The sequence below is a fragment of the Neophocaena asiaeorientalis genome, unplaced genomic scaffold, assembly GCF_003031525.2.
Source record: "Neophocaena asiaeorientalis asiaeorientalis breed wild unplaced genomic scaffold, Neophocaena_asiaeorientalis_V1.1 scaffold124, whole genome shotgun sequence".
NCBI classification, from domain to species: Eukaryota; Metazoa; Chordata; class Mammalia; order Artiodactyla; family Phocoenidae; genus Neophocaena; species Neophocaena asiaeorientalis.
Window position 1 is genome coordinate 14,685,201 of NW_020174135.1, and position 16,839 is coordinate 14,702,039.

At 46.9% G+C, this 16,839-nt stretch overlaps 1 protein-coding gene across 5 annotated transcripts in view; it reads left to right on the forward strand.

The window, feature by feature from the left end:
- Positions 1-5,218: 5,218 nt before the first annotated feature.
- CCBE1 (collagen and calcium binding EGF domains 1) overlaps positions 5,219-16,839 on the forward strand; it is a 246,096-nt gene continuing 234,475 nt past the window's right edge. For 4 of the 5 annotated variants that reach the window (XR_003004499.1, XR_003004498.1, XR_003004500.1 and 1 more), the window contains exons 1-2: positions 5,219-5,684; positions 6,120-6,200. Coding sequence is in view for 2 of the 5 variants with exons in the window: in XM_024754899.1 (XP_024610667.1) it covers positions 5,554-5,684; positions 6,120-6,200 (212 nt within the window). In the remaining 3 variants the exon portion in view is untranslated. The remainder of the gene's footprint in view (positions 5,685-6,119; positions 6,201-16,839) is intronic. The other variant, XM_024754900.1, reaches the window with a different exon arrangement.

The window sequence follows — 16,839 nt, forward strand, 5'->3', positions numbered from 1 at the left end:
TTAGAACTTTCAAGAACATGACACCCAAATCACATGAATAATTTTTCTTGATGTTTCTGAGACATTCAACCAAGTAACAAGAAGTTTCTCTTTTTTTAAAAATTTTGTACATTTTTCTTTTAGCCGCCTATATACATATAAGGTTAACTAATCTTTTAACATTACCTTTATTTCAGAGTTTGGCAAAAATTGTGTGATTCTGTCACAGACAGGAATCAGATGTTTTTTCCTGTCTTGGGAGAAAGTTCCAGAGACCCACAGCTTCAATACACTTTCAGAATTTGTACAAGTTAAAATGAAGGTAGACTAAGTGCAAAGATAGTTGTATACACCCCAAAACCAGGGCTTTAAAACCTTTTTACTGTGTGAACATGTTTGAGTCTTCTTGCCTTGAGCATTTCCTCACAATGGCTTGGAGACTGGAGCATTTTAACAGTCCTCAAGGTTTACCCCTAATTCCCTAAGCAGGCCTGGCCATATGTCAATCAAAACTGAAACTGAAGGAAAGGTATCAGGGTAACCTGTTTATTCTAGGGATATACGGTATATGTGAATCACTCACAGTTCTGTGGGGGCTCTACCCATGCTTGTTGGGTCTTGTTTCTACGAAAATACCTTTAGATGACTGCTGCTATATTCCAGGGAGACCAACAGGAAAAATCTGTGATTTTTTGGGAGAAATTTATAGGCTTTTTCTTCGTGGCTACCTTGAATCTTGTAACTGATCATGCAGTTATACTAAATTGATGTCTGAGAATCTGAGAACTGATTTGTGATCTGCTTTAAACATAGCACAGGACTTATACAATCCTGCAAACTAACTTCACTTCAGCTTAATTTTATTGCCCTATCCTGATTCTTCCTTTGCATTTTTTTTTTTTTTTTTTTTTGCGGTACGCAAGCCGTGTCCCCTGAATCGGCAGGCGGACTCTCAACCACTGCGCCACCAGGGAAGCCCCTTCCTTTGCTTTAATTGCTTTATCTAATCCTGCTCCATGCCATATATAAATAATGCATATACTATATAAAGAAATGTGTACACTGTAAAACAGTATGTATTTTTTTCAGCCACCATAAATCCCTTTCATAAGGAAAAGTTTAAGCAAACAAATAATAGAGGAATGAACTGCGCCCCCACTTGGTGGTGTTTTGCCCTTTAATATGTCTTTTTATTGATCGTTCTTTTCTAATACGATGTTGATCTTCTCCAAATAAGATGTTGGAGTTCCTCAAAAAGGAGTGGGCAAAATGGGTGAAGGTGGTCAAAAGGTACAAATTTCCAGTTCTAAAATAAATAAGTCCCGGTAATATAACGTCCAGCATGGTGACTATAGTTAATAATACTGTATTGTATATTTGAGAGTTAGGTCTAAGAGAGTAGATCTTAAACGTTCTCATCACAAGAAAAAAAAGTGGTAACTTTGTGTGGTGATGGATTAACTGGACTTGCTATGCTGATCGTTTTGCTATAGATGACATATGGAATCATTATGTTGTACACCTGAAACTAATACTTTACATGTCAATTTGCCTCAGTTAAAAAAATAAAAGCTAAAAATTAAAAAAAAAAGAGTGGGGCTTCCCTGGTGGCGCAGTGGTTGAGAGTCCACCTGCCGATGCAGGGGACACGGGTTCATGCTCCGGTCCGGGAAGATCCCACATGCCGCGGAGCGGCTGGGCCCTTGAGCCATGGCCGCTGGGCCTGCGCGTCCGGAGCCTGTGCTCCGCAACGGGAGAGGCCACAGCAGTGAGAGGCCCGCGTACCACCAAAAAAAAAAAAAAAAAAAAAAAAAAAGGGGTTCTTATTTTTAAAAAAAAACCAAACTTAACACTTGAAAACGTTTTGCTAAGTGCAATAAGCCAGACCCAGAAGGATCAATATTGTATGACTGCACTTATGTGAGGGACTAGAATAGGCAAATTCATAGAGACAGAAAGCATGGTGGTTGCTGCGGCTGGGAGGAGGGCAGGGGAGTTATTGTTTAATGGGTGCAGAGCTGCTTGAGATGAGAAAGTTCTGGAAATGGGTAGTGGTAATGGTTTCAGGTCACTGCGAATGTACTTCTTGCCACTGAATTGTACACTTAAAAATAGTTAAAAGAGTAAATTTAATAGGGGCCCAAGGAGGGGGGGGCCCCGGGCCCCCCAAAAAAAAAAAAAAAAAAAAAAAAAGAGTGGTTCTTATCTCCAAGGGTACTCTCTGCCCGATGGTGTGGTTTTTTCACTTTGCTTGTGTATACTGGCCTCTATGTTCTCCAGCCCGTCAACTCCCCTTCTCCCCCCAGCCCCAGACAACTCAGCAGCCCTTAACAATACCTGGCCCACCAGGGAGTTGAACCTACAGCACAGTCTGCATTCAAAGCCCTTGGTACAGCCTCATACCCCTAGGACATGGCAAAATGTATAACTATGCACGCTCTGCTTTGTCTCAGGGCAGCTGACAGGCCTACATGGAAAACATCGCAGACAGTGCTATGCTTAAGAGAAATAATCATACAGAGCCTCCCCCGAGGAGCATTTAGGTCCGTATCATCAATCTTTGTAACACGCCTATGAAAGAGGCAGGAGGTTCGTCCTCTCAGCCAGTGTTTCTTAAGTGAGGGAATGGGGCAGATCGCTGGGGAGCTTATGCTTGGTTGGGGAGAGAGTTAGGGTCTCAGGAGAGACAACCGAAGACCCCAGAGGTCCTTGCCATACTCAGCTGCATTCCGACATCTCCCATGCAGGCTGCAGCCTGAGCCAGTGCAGGGTTCGTCTTTTACAGGAGTGTTTAACTTTTCAGGGGACTGGAATCCATACAGGCCATCCACATCTCTTTCCGCTCGGCTGTGCTTTGCAGCCCAGCTCCCAAAGCCCCACAAGAAATGTCTTGTGCGGTCAGTAGCTGCCAGTGAGTTTAAATTCCAGGCCTCCAGGCAAAGGTTTTAAAAAAGGTCTCTGCTCCAGCTCACCTCTTCCAGAAATGCCCCCTGACCACCCAGCCTCGGGGTTTCCTCCCAGGCAAACGTGGCCTGTTTGCTGGACCCCAGCACCTCCTCTGACACCTCATTCTCATCTGTGCTCAGTGGAGGGGCTGAAAATAAGGAGGCCTCAAAGTCAGCTCAGTCCCCAATCTTCCGCCACACAGCTGTGCATAACAGACATGATTTTGCTTTTATCATTTGCAGCCTGAGTTACTTTCTCCGTAAAGCTGCATGTCCCCCATATATGGCTTATTAACTATTTAAGGAAGCCGAAAACAAATCTCCTATACCATTCTCTCCTACTTGTAGAACTAAGACCCATAATACAACAGTAGAAAAGCAAAATTGAGTAAAGAGGAGAAAAAAAGATAGCCAGATATCGAAATAGAGCAATAGGTAAGAAAATAAAAATAGAACCTCCTAGGGACTTCGCCTTGTGTGTGGTCCAGTCAGGGGTTAGGCCTCCAAGCTTCCACTGCAGGGAGCATGGGTTCTATCCCTGGTCTTGGTACTAAGGTTCCCACAAGCTGCATGACTTGGCCAAAAAAAGAAAAAAGAAAAAAAAAAAAGAAAAATGAAATAGAACCTTCTACAGAATGGCCTCTTCTCTGCAAGACGGAGACTTTTTTTGGCACAATCTAAGGTGATACAATTTTTATAATCTCCACCATGGGTTTATTTTTCAAGTGCTTAGAGAGGTATCTCTTTAGGAACCCAAACAACTGTTGTGAAATAAACTATCTAGAAAGCAGAAAGCTGGAAAGTTAAAACTGAAAATCTTGTGCAACAGAATCATTTAGGTTAAAAATGGTAACAGCTAATGTCTACTGAGTGCTCGATATATGCCAGGCACTGTGAAAACATCATATGCGTTACCTCATTTATTACTCTTAAACACTCAGGGAGTTTTCTCCATTTTACAGATGAGGAAACTGAGTTTCAGAAAGGTTAGGTAACTTGCACAAGGTCACGTAACTTATGCAAGGTCACAGACCAAGGAAGCCACACAGCCTGGGTTTGAATCCAGGTTTTTTTGTTGTTTTTTTCCCTGACTGTATGATGGTCACTGGCAGGTTTGGCAAGCTTCTGAAGTGTCTCCTGAACTACCACGTGAAAATTCACTTCTCTTGTGTGTAGCTCCGTATTTCAATATCAAGTGTGTTTTATGCTCTGCCATGTCTAAGTTTTGTAGGAAAGAAACCCACCTCGCTGAAGTCGGACTCCTAGTTTCAAGGGATATGGCATCAAATAAAATCGTAAATGTGAAAAACCTTTGGAAAATACAAAAGCAATCTACAGAGAAATGAGGATACCATTGCTATTTTAAAATGTCGAGATGTATGTGATATGCACGGTGATTCTCAGCTGCCCAGAATATTCTGAATCAAAACACCTGCTCACCTAACCAATTAGCACACCGGTAACTTGTGAAAAAGCTACCTTTTCACCTCCTCGGGCAACCTCCTGCTCTTGCAACTTATTTCTGGGCCACGACCACTTGCTTGCTCAGCGGGGCACGTTTATGTCACGAGCTTCTCTTTAACAGGCACAGAAACGCCTAACGTGCAACAAAATGTGAAGATGCAGGCGTATATATATGAGTTACAATTGGGTCACCACCAGGTGAGCTGATTTACCGTACCGCCCCGCAGCCCGGGTTTTCAGAATACCCGTTAACAACCCCGCGTTAACTAGCAGGGGGCAGGCGCTGATTAACGGCCCCCTTCCGTGTCTCACCTGATCTTCCAGGAGTTTCCAGCTCTCGCATGCGTGCGTGGTTTTGAAGCAGCATTAAAGCTGCTCAGGGCAAGAGGATTTAAACCCCCCGGCGCCCAGAAAGAGCTGATGAGAGCTCGTTGCTTGTTCGACCGGAGGACTAAGAAGCTTTAATGAAGACAGACCACGCTCTAGAAATGGTGAAACCATTTCAGGTTTCAGAGAAGGCAGTTTGGGAGAGCCGCTGGAGCCTTCACCTCCTTCTTCCTCCCTTATTCTACTAAGGAGAACCGAGGTAGCGGGAAAGGACAGTGTAGGCGCTCGAGGGGAGAAGCCAAAGATTAGCCTGACCTAGGTCCTTGGAAAGCAACCGACAACAGGAAGGAAGCTTATTGACCCCTCTGCTCCCCCTCCCTTTTCCCGGGGTGAGAATCGGCTCCTCCTCCCGGGCGTGCGCCCCCGGGGTAAAATGCAAGCGGCCGCCTGCTTTCCGCACCCTGCGCGCGGCGCCCGGCGGAGGAAGAAGCAGGCGGCAAGGGCGCCGCCCCAAGCCGCGTGGAGCGAGTTCGTCTCTCCGGCGTGAACCTCCCGAGCGAGACGGCCTGGACCCCGCGACCGTCGCGCCAGCTGGGCACCGCAGGCGCCCCATTTCCCGGCCTCTCTTCGGAGCTGGCAGTCTGCACCCCCAATCCCTAGCCTAATCCCCCTCAACACCACGGCGCCACCAACCCCGGTGCCTCGCGCAGGTGGCGTAAACGCCCCCGCCCTCGGGCGCCCCCTGCCGGGAAGAGGGAAGGCGGCGGCGGGCGCGGAGGAGCCGGGCGCAGGGCGGGGAGAGAGCTTCGGCGCCGGGAAGAAGCCGGGAGCTTCCCTGATGGTGCCGCCGCCTCCGAGCCGGGGAGGAGCGGCGAGGGGGCAGCTGGGCAAGAGCCTGGGTCCGCTTCTGCTGCTCCTGGCCCTGGGACACACGTGGAGCTACCGAGAGGAGCCCGAGGACGGCGACAGGTAAGCGCTGCCAGTCCCTGCTTGGTGCGCCCCGGCTCTTGGGGTGCAGCCGGTGCCCCTTCCCCCCCACAGCGGTGAGCCTCACGCCCTCGCTTCCCCGGGCGCTCAGTTCTGGCTGACGTTAAACTCTGCTCCCGGGTGAGACCCTCCGCGCCCTTAGCCCTGGCTCCTCCGTCTGTGGGTCGGGGCACTGAGATACCCGCGCGCCGCATTCCTGCCGCCCTCTAGTACCCCCCTTCTTCACCTTTTCTCTCCCTTGGGCCTGGGCTCCCTGCGTTGGACCCTCGCCGGGTCCACCCCTGACCCTGGAGTCCGCTCCGCGCCCGCGTTGGGGGAACCAGCGCCTGGTCGCCGCGCGGGACGCGGATGCCCGACGCGCGCTGTCCTCCGCTCTCCAGCGGAGAACCAACGAAGTTCCTCCAACTTTTTCCACAGAGAAATTTGCTCGGAAAACAAAATCGTCACGACCACATACCCGTGTCTGAAGCCTTCAGGCGAGCTCACGACGTGCTTCAGGTAAGTGTCGGGGCTCCGCCGAGTCCGTCCGTGCGCGCCCGCGCTGTTTGGGGAGGCGGCGCCGCGCAGGAGGGGCTTGGAGATCCGCTCGGGGACCGGGGCCACGGTGGTGGGTGCTGGGTGAGTGCTCCTTGGTGCAAACGCTTTCTTTTCTTCTGCGTGTGGTTTCTGCGCCGGACCAACGATGGGCAACTGAGTGGCGGCGGCACCTAGAGTTCGTGCTCTTAGAACCTGAGGGGAGGTGGTTTATTGCTTCCTTGAATACTTGCGTGATGGTTGGAGAAAACGTTGAAAGTTTCGTAAAGAAAGCGGGTCGGATGGTGGGTGTGAACAGTGCGGCATAGCAAAGGTCAATGGCTGGTTTTGTGTTTGTTTTGAAAACCTAAAGGCATACAACCAGGAAATCCTTGGTCCTTGGCTATCTTTTGACTTTCTGCCAGGACAGAGTGTAACAGTGTCACGGCCTCTGTGGGCAGGAGGATGGGGAGGACTGCGGGCATGACTTGGGTTAAGTGAAAGCGAAAAGCGTCAAGATGGTTGAGCCACAAGAAGAGGATCAGTCTTGTTGAAAATTCAGCTCACAGAGCCTGGGTGCTCGTTAAAGCTAAGCATGAATAGGGCTAGGGACTCTATAAGTATTAATACTCCCAGGTGGTTCTGATTCTCAACAAGGTGAATCACTGTTTCTTGCTCGTAATCTCTGGAGGTGAGGTTTGACTTGTCACCATAGGCTTCTGTGCCAGTGCCCTCATTGGAAGGAGGCACCCACCATAAGCGCCTATGAGTTACCTGCTTTTTAAAGGTTTTGTGGGAGGTACAGGGATCACACACTCCACCAGACTCCATTTCTGTCTCTGGGAATTGTGCACTGTTTGGGGTGCCAGGCTAACTATTGGGTAGTATAAAATAACACAGCAATCCTCAAAAGTGAACTTGAAAGAGAATGAAGTTGCACTAATGATGCAGTAGCAGATGAATCCTTTGAGCTGTAAAAAAACAAAAAAAAAACCCTCAAAGGTTCGGGTGTAAGTGGTTACAGGGCTGGTCAATTTAGGGTACAAAGGCACCATCAGTTACATCACGTACCATGCTGCTTAAGTGAAGCAACAGTCAAGTCTTAGCCTTGGGAAGGGCGCCTTCTCTAGGTAGTGGGTGGTGATACTGAATGAGACATGTGAGTTAGTGGGGAGGAGAGAGTATGGTTCAGTTGGCAGGTGAAGACTTGGAGAGGTTAACTGGGTAAGTAAGGTCACCCATCTGGAGACCTGACCTGGTGCTAGCCCTGTGTTTCATCCATACTATTTGTTAGGACACATTTTTTCCGCTGTCACCGCAGCATAAAACCTCTCATCTAACATGGAACGTATCCCTGAGATGGTTTGCTCATTTATTTGGTCCCTGAAGGTCAGACTGCACATAAGTTAGTGACAGTTACAGAATGCATGTCCGATTTTCAGAAACCATTGGTGTCTGATTAGTGTTCGAAGCTGATTTCATTCCTTAAGCTGTTACTTGTTACACTGTTACTTTTTTTTTTAACAGAATTTAAAAACTGGTGTTTTTCTGTACTAAGCCTCTGTAGGAGACATTAACAGTGTCTTGATATGTTTTCATTAACAGCTACTCAAAGAAACAGCTTAGAGAGCTAACAAAAAGGGTATCTTATTTCTAGGAGAAAAGAGCTTAGAGGAGTGGGAGGATGTTTTCAGCTGAAGAAAATGGTAATGGTCCCTGTGAATGTTTTTTCGGTTTTCCTTTAAGAGTTCTGTGTGTACTTCATTGGTTTTATACAATTGCCATAGTTTAGTACCTTTCTAAAGACAGTTATTTGGCAGTTCCTGCCCCTGTTTTAGCCCTAAGAATGGAGGAATGCTGTTTGCTCTTCGGTCTGTGAATTCTGATTGTCCCGGCCCTGTAGACCCTTGCTGCTCCCGGTGTGGTCTGGCACAGGCATCTTCTGGGAGCTTGTATTGTCTCAGGCCCCTGCCCAGAACTCCTGAATCAGAACGTGCATGTTAACGAGATATGCATTAAGGCTTGAAGCGCTGCTATAGAAACCAGAGTCATGGTGCAGACCTGTTTGGACAGATCCTCAGAGGCCCCTGCAGATGAGTTAGCTCTTTTACCCCAGTAACTTCAAATCAGACAAAGAACCAGCCTTCCAGGAAATCGGACTCATGGACTGTTGGATGACCCTTAATTAAAGTGAAAGTAACGTAGCAGAGCTACTACTGTTCTGGGAATGCTTTCTGACTGCCTAGAATCCCACTCTTAGCAGATGTCTCTGGTGAATGGCTTTTTGCTGAAGAGAATGCATACCGGCAGTCAGTCCTGAATTTACAAGGTGGTCTTTTAACACTGGCTTTCGAAAACCCGTTGACATGGAGGTATAGTAGATGTAACATCTGATTTGCCATTATTCCTAAAAGTCATATGGAGACTGAGGTGATATGGAAAAGAGATGGGGTCGGAATACTCTGTCCTGGACCCCACCACGCTTGTACACTTCTGTTTTCCGTGGTTTTACGTAAGCGGCACCTTTCTACTTAAGCCTTACATTAAATGACAGTTGGAGGATTTTACTGTATATTCACCAGTGTCCTATGCACTTTATGTACATACAGCTGTAATCCTCAAAGCCATTCTGTAGCATGTGTGTTGCCTCAGTTTTACAGAGAGAACCGAAGCTCGGATTAAGTCCACTTGCCCAGGGTCACAAAGTTAACACACGGGAGACTCGGGGTTCAGACCCAGGTTTGTCTGACTTCAAAGTCTGGGCCCTTTCATCATCCCGGTGGTGTCTACAGATGTGGCTGAACTTTCCAAATCTGGCATCTAAGGAAGAAAACTATACATTTAGAGGCTATAAACTTGAAAGAAGCAGATAACTCTAGCAGCCACTGTGACCACAGTGGTTTTCTGAGTTACCACTGCTCTTGATCTGTCTCAAACAATTGAGCTTCCATTACTATGTTATACACGACGTTGGTTCCTACATGTATAGCTTTCCTTCCTTGTAGGATTTCATCGTAATCACAGGGTCTGTCTCTAGGGACTCTACCACAGTGTGCATTGAGCCAAGTCCCCAAAGCTGATGAAACACTGAGCGAACGCCTTTGGCAGCTTAAGCGTAGAGGGCATGTTTGCTCAGTGTTACACTCTGACATGGAGCCTATTATTTTACCAGTAGTTAAGATTTCAGAGTGTGTGTGATTTATCTAGACTCTATAAATTTATCCTAGCCAAAGCAAGCCCATAAAGTTATAATGGCATTTACCCCTCTTGTGGCTATTAAAAGTTCTTCCTACAAGTTAACTTTTCTCCTCCTTTCCCAGACGATGTAGTTTTTGAACAAAAGGTCTGTGTTTACCTTTTCTTTATGGGGGTCTCATCAAGAAAATGATAGTCTTTTTAAAAATAAGAACATGAGTGTAGGAAACATCAAGAAATCAACTTGTATTGAGTGAGCCTGTATCCAATAAACATGCTAATTAACTCTTTGGATCCATTAATCAATTAAGGACTTGAGCCTTTTTTTTTTTTTTTTTTTTTTTTGCGGTACGCGGGCCTCTCACTGTTGTGGCCTCTCCCGTTGCGGAGGCCAGGCTCCGGACGCGCAGGCCCAGCGGCCATGGCTCACAGGCCTAGCCGCTCCACGGCATGTGGGATCCTCCCGGACCGGGGCACGAACCTGTGTCCCCTGCATCGGCAGGCAGACTCTCAACCACTGCGCCACCAGGGAAGCCCTTGAGCCTCTATTATGAGCTTAACATTGTCCTAGAAAATGCTTGAGCGTAGTCCCTGGTCACGTTTTACAGACTTGAGTCTTAGACTGAGGCCTCTACGACTGTAACCAGTATACAATGTACATGACTGAGTTCAAGATTGTGTAGTTTATACTATGATGGGGAAGAGATTAGAAGCAGCTAGGAATGGCTTTATGGGCAAGACAAGACTTGATTGTCCTTCAACGTGGTTCTTTAACAGAATGTTCGGTGTTTGTTGCGTTAGCTATGATCTTCAGCTTTGTGGTTCACAGACCTACAAGTAGAGGCTCTCAGCTGTATTTGTCCCATCAGTGCTGTCTCATGAGGGTCATGCTCCCATGGGAAATGATGACATGGGGATGCAAAAACTCCCACTTATGACTTGGCAGCACTGTTGCATTATCTCAATTAAAATGTGGAAGTTAACATATTTTTGCAAATATGTTTACTTGGAAATTAGAGAGCAAGAAGGTCGCTTAGTTAGGGCAGCACCACCAGAGGGAGAGCCCCGGACTTTAGGTAAGTCTCCATTGGAGCAAGGGCTGGAGAATGTGCTGTCTGGCAGGTTCCTAAGTCCCTACACAGGGCTTTGATGTCAAAACGTCCATAGTAGAAACTGTCTTCCCCAGTTTGAATTCCAGCTCTACTGCTTCTGTGACCTTGAACATTTCTCAGTCTGTACTCTAGTGTTCTCCTTTAAGTAAATGAGGATCACGTTAGTACTGCAGTTATAGGGTTCTAGTGAAGATGTAAATGAGTTGATATACATAGGAAGCGCTCAGTGAATGCTGCCGCTCAGGCTCACTGCTGTGTCTCCCGAAGTCTGGCGTGGTGAGTGCACAAGCTGGGCGCTCAGTAGACATCTGCTGAGTTTTGAGCTTTACAGTAGACATTTTTGAAAGAGCAAATTCAGACCCTAGCCAGAAACCCTGAGGGTGTTTATAGCAGTCACACGTCAGCTGTTTTTAGTTGCCTCTCCAGTTGTAGGCTGGCCCAGAAGTCTAGTGCCTTGGGAAAATTATCAATACAAAAAGGATATCTTCTGCTTCCTGCCTCCTACCTGACTACACGATGTTCTCTGTTCACGTAAGTATAAAAGTAGGCAGAAGGCATAGTTACCCCATTTTAGAGGCTCTTAGAGATTTGCCCCTTGTCCAGGGTCATGAAGGGTTTTATTGGCAGAGACAAGACTAGCGATTAGGTCCTCAGCCCAGTTCTGGTCCCTCCCTTCTCCCTCCCCATTCTGTGGCCAGCATAGCTTAGAACCTGCTCTGAATCACTGTTGGCTTATACAGGGCTTGTGGGCCCCCTTTAAGAAAGCATTTGTATCTTCATGACTACTGTCCATATTCTCACCGTAAGGAGGAAGCAGTCCAATTGTTAAGAACAGAGCAGGGAACTGATCGGGGTGGCTTACGTGCAAAACTGCCTGAATCACAGATAAGTTGGAGGCAGCCTCATGGTTCCCTGTTAGACCCTCTCTCCCACTGGATGGTTAGCTTGCTGAGTGCCTGGTTCCTCTGTCCTCTCATGACTGTAGCCTCAGAGGCTAGCCCTGTGCCTGGACAGGGTCCATACACATTGTCACATACCCAGGACTCGGTGGATGAATGTTAATTTTACAAGTAAACAAGGAGATGTGACTGAAATCTTTTAGGTCTTCCAGAACTTCTGTTACTATAGGAGTATGCCTGCTGCTTTTAGCTGAGTTTCTTTCTGCTGGAAAGCAGATTACTTACACCTGTGAGCTGCTGCCATTGTCTGCATTAGTTCCCACTTTGACCTGTTAAACTTTAATTGCTAATGTGTTACAGGTGCTGCTTCTGGCAGTTATATAGCTCATTCCATGGACTTGTTCCTTTAAATAATACCCGAAGAGGATGTGGGCAGTCCTGCCCAGTGTGTTGATTGCCCTGTGGACACTGGCTTTGAAGTGGTGGTGGATGCAGTTTTAAAGGGGATCTCCTTCCCTACCCACACCCTCTTCTTTAGCTTGAGCAGGTGTCAGGAGAGAGGGGAGGTGGAGGATGTTGGCCCAGGCAAGGTTCTTTCTCACTTTTCACTCATTCTCTAGGGAACAAGACAGAAGGGTAGGAAACAACTAACAATTGAACTGGCCACAAAAGGCCATGCTTTCACTGGTGTCCTTTGAGACCGAGTCCAGTTGCTACGCATTGTCCCCAAAGTTGTTGATGTCTGACTTGCTACATTCACTTCCCTTCATCTTTTTAAGTGAAGCTGTGGGGTGGATGCACCCGGAAAAAGCAAATATGCTCTTTTTTCTAGAATACCCTGTTTTCTCAGATGGTAGTTTGCATTCCAATCGGTAGTTTAAGCTCAGTGGTTCAGCTTACGCAAACTTACTACCTTCCTGTGCAGTGGGACCCTGGCTGCTCTGTGCGTTAGAGGGTCTGCCTGATTCGGGGCATTGCTGACTATCCAGCGAACGAAGGTCTCCATTCTTTCTCAGCTTATTGCTTTTTATTTGGGGGGTGAAAAGGTAATCAGCTGTAACATCGGCAGCTTCTCTTCTGCCAAGCCAGGTTCTTTTCCATAAAAGCCATTTACCAATTTCAAAGTTTTAACAGCGTTTGCGTTCCTTATTCAGAGCTTGCTATGTGCTGAGCACATTCTAGGCACCCAGAATACATATGTGAATAAGTCAGGAGAAACCCCCAAACCCCTGCTCTCGTGGACTGCATGGATTTTAATTCAGTTTCTTTCTTTCAGTAAAGGAATTTCGAGCCAAGGATTTCCTTGGGGACTTTTGTTAGATGATTATCTTTGGCACACATCCGATGTCACATTTGGGGGAACTAAGAGCTTAAATTCCTGTGGCCCAGCTGTATCGTTTCAGCAAAAGAAGCCCTACAGCTCCAGGCAGGGACACGAGAACCCGGGGATGGTAGTAACTAATGTGTTTATCTTCTCCTAGCAGGAAGGGAACTAACACGTGCCACAAGTCCCTTCTAAGAATTATTGGAATGTGAAAGCATTCCAAAGAGAAGGCCGATTCTCTGGCTGTGTGTCCTGTGAGACAGCATCAGAATGGGCCAACTAGGAACAGATACCTCGTGTGGACCCGGTTTGCCTCAGCCTAGGTTGCCCCATGTTTGCCAACGGTAACTTGAAGCAGAGTGTTAAGAGAAGGCGTGCCCCTCCGACATTCCTCGACTCTAATAACCCGTTACAGGTCTGTGTTCATAAATGCATCTGAACTGCATGGACAACTTGTTTACATCCTGAAGTACCTGTGTAGGGGTTGGAGTGGTGTTAACCTCTACACATGTAATCCCAGTCAAGCAAAGGACATCTTTCTAGCTCCAAGGTATGATTTGTGTGAGTCAAAACTAGGCGTGAGAGCTTGGAAGAACAACTATATTGCCTCCTTGTTCGGTGGGTTAGGACGTGAACCAGGTTATCTTTCCATGCCCTTCATGACTTCAGAAACTTGGACCACGTCCATTCTAGCCTTATCCATTTGCAATGTTTCCACCCCTTGGCCACTGCTCTGGGGTGTTCCCTGGTATTTGCCCGTGCTGGTGTGAGGCCCCCATCCTTAGTCCTCTGGGAACAGTTGGAGCAGCTGTCGGTGGCTGCTGGTACAGAGAACTGGTGGGAAGCTGGGAGGGCCCTCTGCACTGGGATCTGGCTCAGAAAGTTTGGTATAAAGCAGGGATTGGCCTGCTTTAGTAGGGCAGGTGGCATGTCTTTATACAACCCATGATCTGAGAATGCTTTTTACCTTGTTTAAAGGGTTAAACTGTGCAACAGACCTTACTTGGCCCCCAAACCTCAGATATTTACCGTCTGGCCCTCTTCAGGGAAAGTTTGCCAACTTCTAAAGTGCTGTCTTAATACAAATACATCCATATGTGACCTCATCCACAGGTCTGAGTCCTCAAGGGGGCAACCTTGAGGACATTTAGGCTGCTGCTTCTTTGAGGCCTTTGCCTTTGTATTACCTTATTGTATCTGGGTCTCTGGCCTGAGCATCTTTTCATTGTGGCTTGATTTCCTGATCTCAAGGAATCAACTATAGTTATTGTTGAGCTGGAACTTTATTTCCAGTCACCTTCCCTTAAATGATTCTCTAAGTGAATGTAACTTGTCGGGATGTTTTTAAGAAGCTGATTTTACTGCAGCTAGTTAAGTGCTGACTTACTGCTGCTTTTCTCTGTGTTCCCAGACTGGCCTTCCTTGCCAGTTGAGTAATCCTTGGATTGCCTTGGCTAGTTGCCCACCATCCTTAATTCCATATGTCCTTAATTCTCAACTTGTGTAGTGATCGTCACATGCTTTGACTCAAAGCCAACTCTCCATAAACTTGTTAGTTTTGAATTTCTACAGTGGAAGGCCTCACATTCAAAAATCAAATGAGAGTATATATCTTATTTGAGGGACACACATCTAGAGAAAGTTATTTTCAATGAAGAGTGTCCTAAATCAGTGTTGCAACATTTCACTTTTCCTTTTACGGCTAAAAAGTATCATAGGTTGGCTCAGTTGCACGGTTCCCAACATCAGTAATTAAACTTTTGAACTTAAACTCTGAACTGCCTTTTTAACAGTGCCAGCTCTTTGATTCCATGAAGATCACGGAGACTCCTAGAGTGATGCCTTTCGACACTGAGGGTGGGGGACAAAGTAGCGGAGAAGGAAAGAACTACTGAAATACTCTGAGGAGAGAGAGGCAGAGTCTAATGGTATTTTGGAGAAGGGAAAGGAGGAAAATGTTGGAATGCACCACTTGATGTATTAGGCAGATGAAATGCCCTGGGGTATAACAAAGAAGAAAATGATAGGTATAAACACTTGATAAGGACTAGAGAGTATCCTACGGAGAGATGAAGTCGGGTGAGAAAAAGATGTGGATATCAGTCATGTAGGAGCCTCTGACCTTGGTAGCAGCCACTTTAATGGACTCAGCTGAATGGAGGTTAAATGAAAGGCAAACTAAGCTTATAAAGGTCGGCAGATTGACAAATGCAATTTTTGTAACGTCCTGTGTGTGTTCACTATTCCTTCAGAGGTCGGAGGCCGTCTAAAAGCCAATGCGGAGACCAGGCTGTTACTTCCCCTCCAGCTCTCCCCTCTCTTTGCTTCCACTTGGCCTTGCTCTTGGTAACGAGTCCGTGTGTCACTCTGGAATTTTCCTATAGTGAAACGACTCACGGCTTTTGTGGTGAAAAATGACAGGTCAGAGTGGAGGTTGGCTTCCTGAGAGCCCAGCAAGACCACAAGACTGTTCATTGGAGGCAAGGTCATTGCCCGAAAGGTGCACTGGAATTTAGTTCTGGCAGATTCTGAAAGCTTAGAGGAACCTAGAATGTAACATCAGTGGGGTTTTATCTCTGAGAAAGTTTGGCTGAAGGATTTTAAGTCTGTAAAAATCGACTTTAATATTATGTCGGTTTTCGGGAAATCACTCCTGCCCATCATCTGGGAGGGCATAGGGAAAGGTAAGTGTGAGGCTCTGCATAAAACCTACTTGGAGGTCACTTAATCGGGCTGCATTTTCTACCTGGAACACAGGTGAGAGGAGGGGAGGGAAAAGGGTGGGTCTGGGGGAACTTTGAACGCAAGAGCAGAGATCACGGAGAAACGCAGGCTCGTGTGATTTCCTCTGGTGGCCCTGTGTGAAGGCTCGCTGTCAGGAACTAGCTTGTTGTCCTGTGAATTCTCAAGCCCCAGAGCAGGTGTGTGGCGGAGCAAGACAGGCTGACGCCAGAGCCTGTTGTTAACCACTAGGCTCCTCTGAAAAGCCTGACAGCTGTGGTTACCTTGCCTGCTGCCAACCATAAATTAAAGAGACGTTTAGATGAGGGAAGGAGGATGCTAGAAATAAGGATGTCAGTCCTGCTGGTAAAAAACATAGGTTGGACAAGTTATCAAAAGTAGACACATGAACCAACCACCCGTCCTGCCCCATGTTAGTTTGCCAGGAACGCCTCGGCAAACTACCATAGACTGGGAAGCTTAAACAAGAGACTCTCTTGCAGTTCTGGAGGCTAGAGGTCTGGGACCAGTGTGGTCGCAGGGTTGATCCCTTCTGAGGCCTCTCCTTGACTTGCAGGTGGCCCTCTTCTCTCTGTGTCTTCCCAGGGTCTTCCTTCTGTGCTTGTCTGTCCTAATCTCTTCCTCTTACAAGGATACCACTTCATACGGCATTAGAGCCCATTCTCATAACTCATTTTAACTCTGGCCTATTTAAAGCTTTGATCTCTAAATAATCAGATTCTCCAGTACTGGTTTTAGGACTTCAATGTATAAGTTTTGGGAGGACACAATTCAGCCCATTGTATCCCCCCACCAAAAAAGCCCAGCACGCGCTGGGGCCATGTGATAAAGGGGACGGTTTTCACACACACTGATTTCCATGGGCATCACTGTGCACGTGGTGATCCTGAGTTATCCAGTGAAATTAAAGTACCGTTAATACCGCTGAAGAAGAAAAACATGAAACCATAATATTTGTAACGACCCCTTCTGTGGTACCTCCTCCTCTAGCTAAATGATGGAGGCTGTGATCTGTTCTAACTCCCTACATCAAGACGTCACTGTTGTCAGTGCTGAGGCCCCCCCACCCCAGACCTACTGAATTAGAATCTGCATTTTAACAAGCGTCCCTAGGTGTTTCCTACGCACGTTAAACTGAGAAGCATTGTCCTGAACATCACTGTACCGTTCCGGGACTCCTTCCTCACACATGGCTCTTCTTTGCTTCCTACTTGCAAAACACTGCCTATGGCTTTGTAGCCTAAACTGTGCTTGGAATCACTTGGTGAGCTTTATTTCCTTGCTTTTTTTTTTTTTTTTTTTTTGGGACATGGGCCTCTCCCTGCTTTGGCCTCTCCCGTTGCGGAGCACAG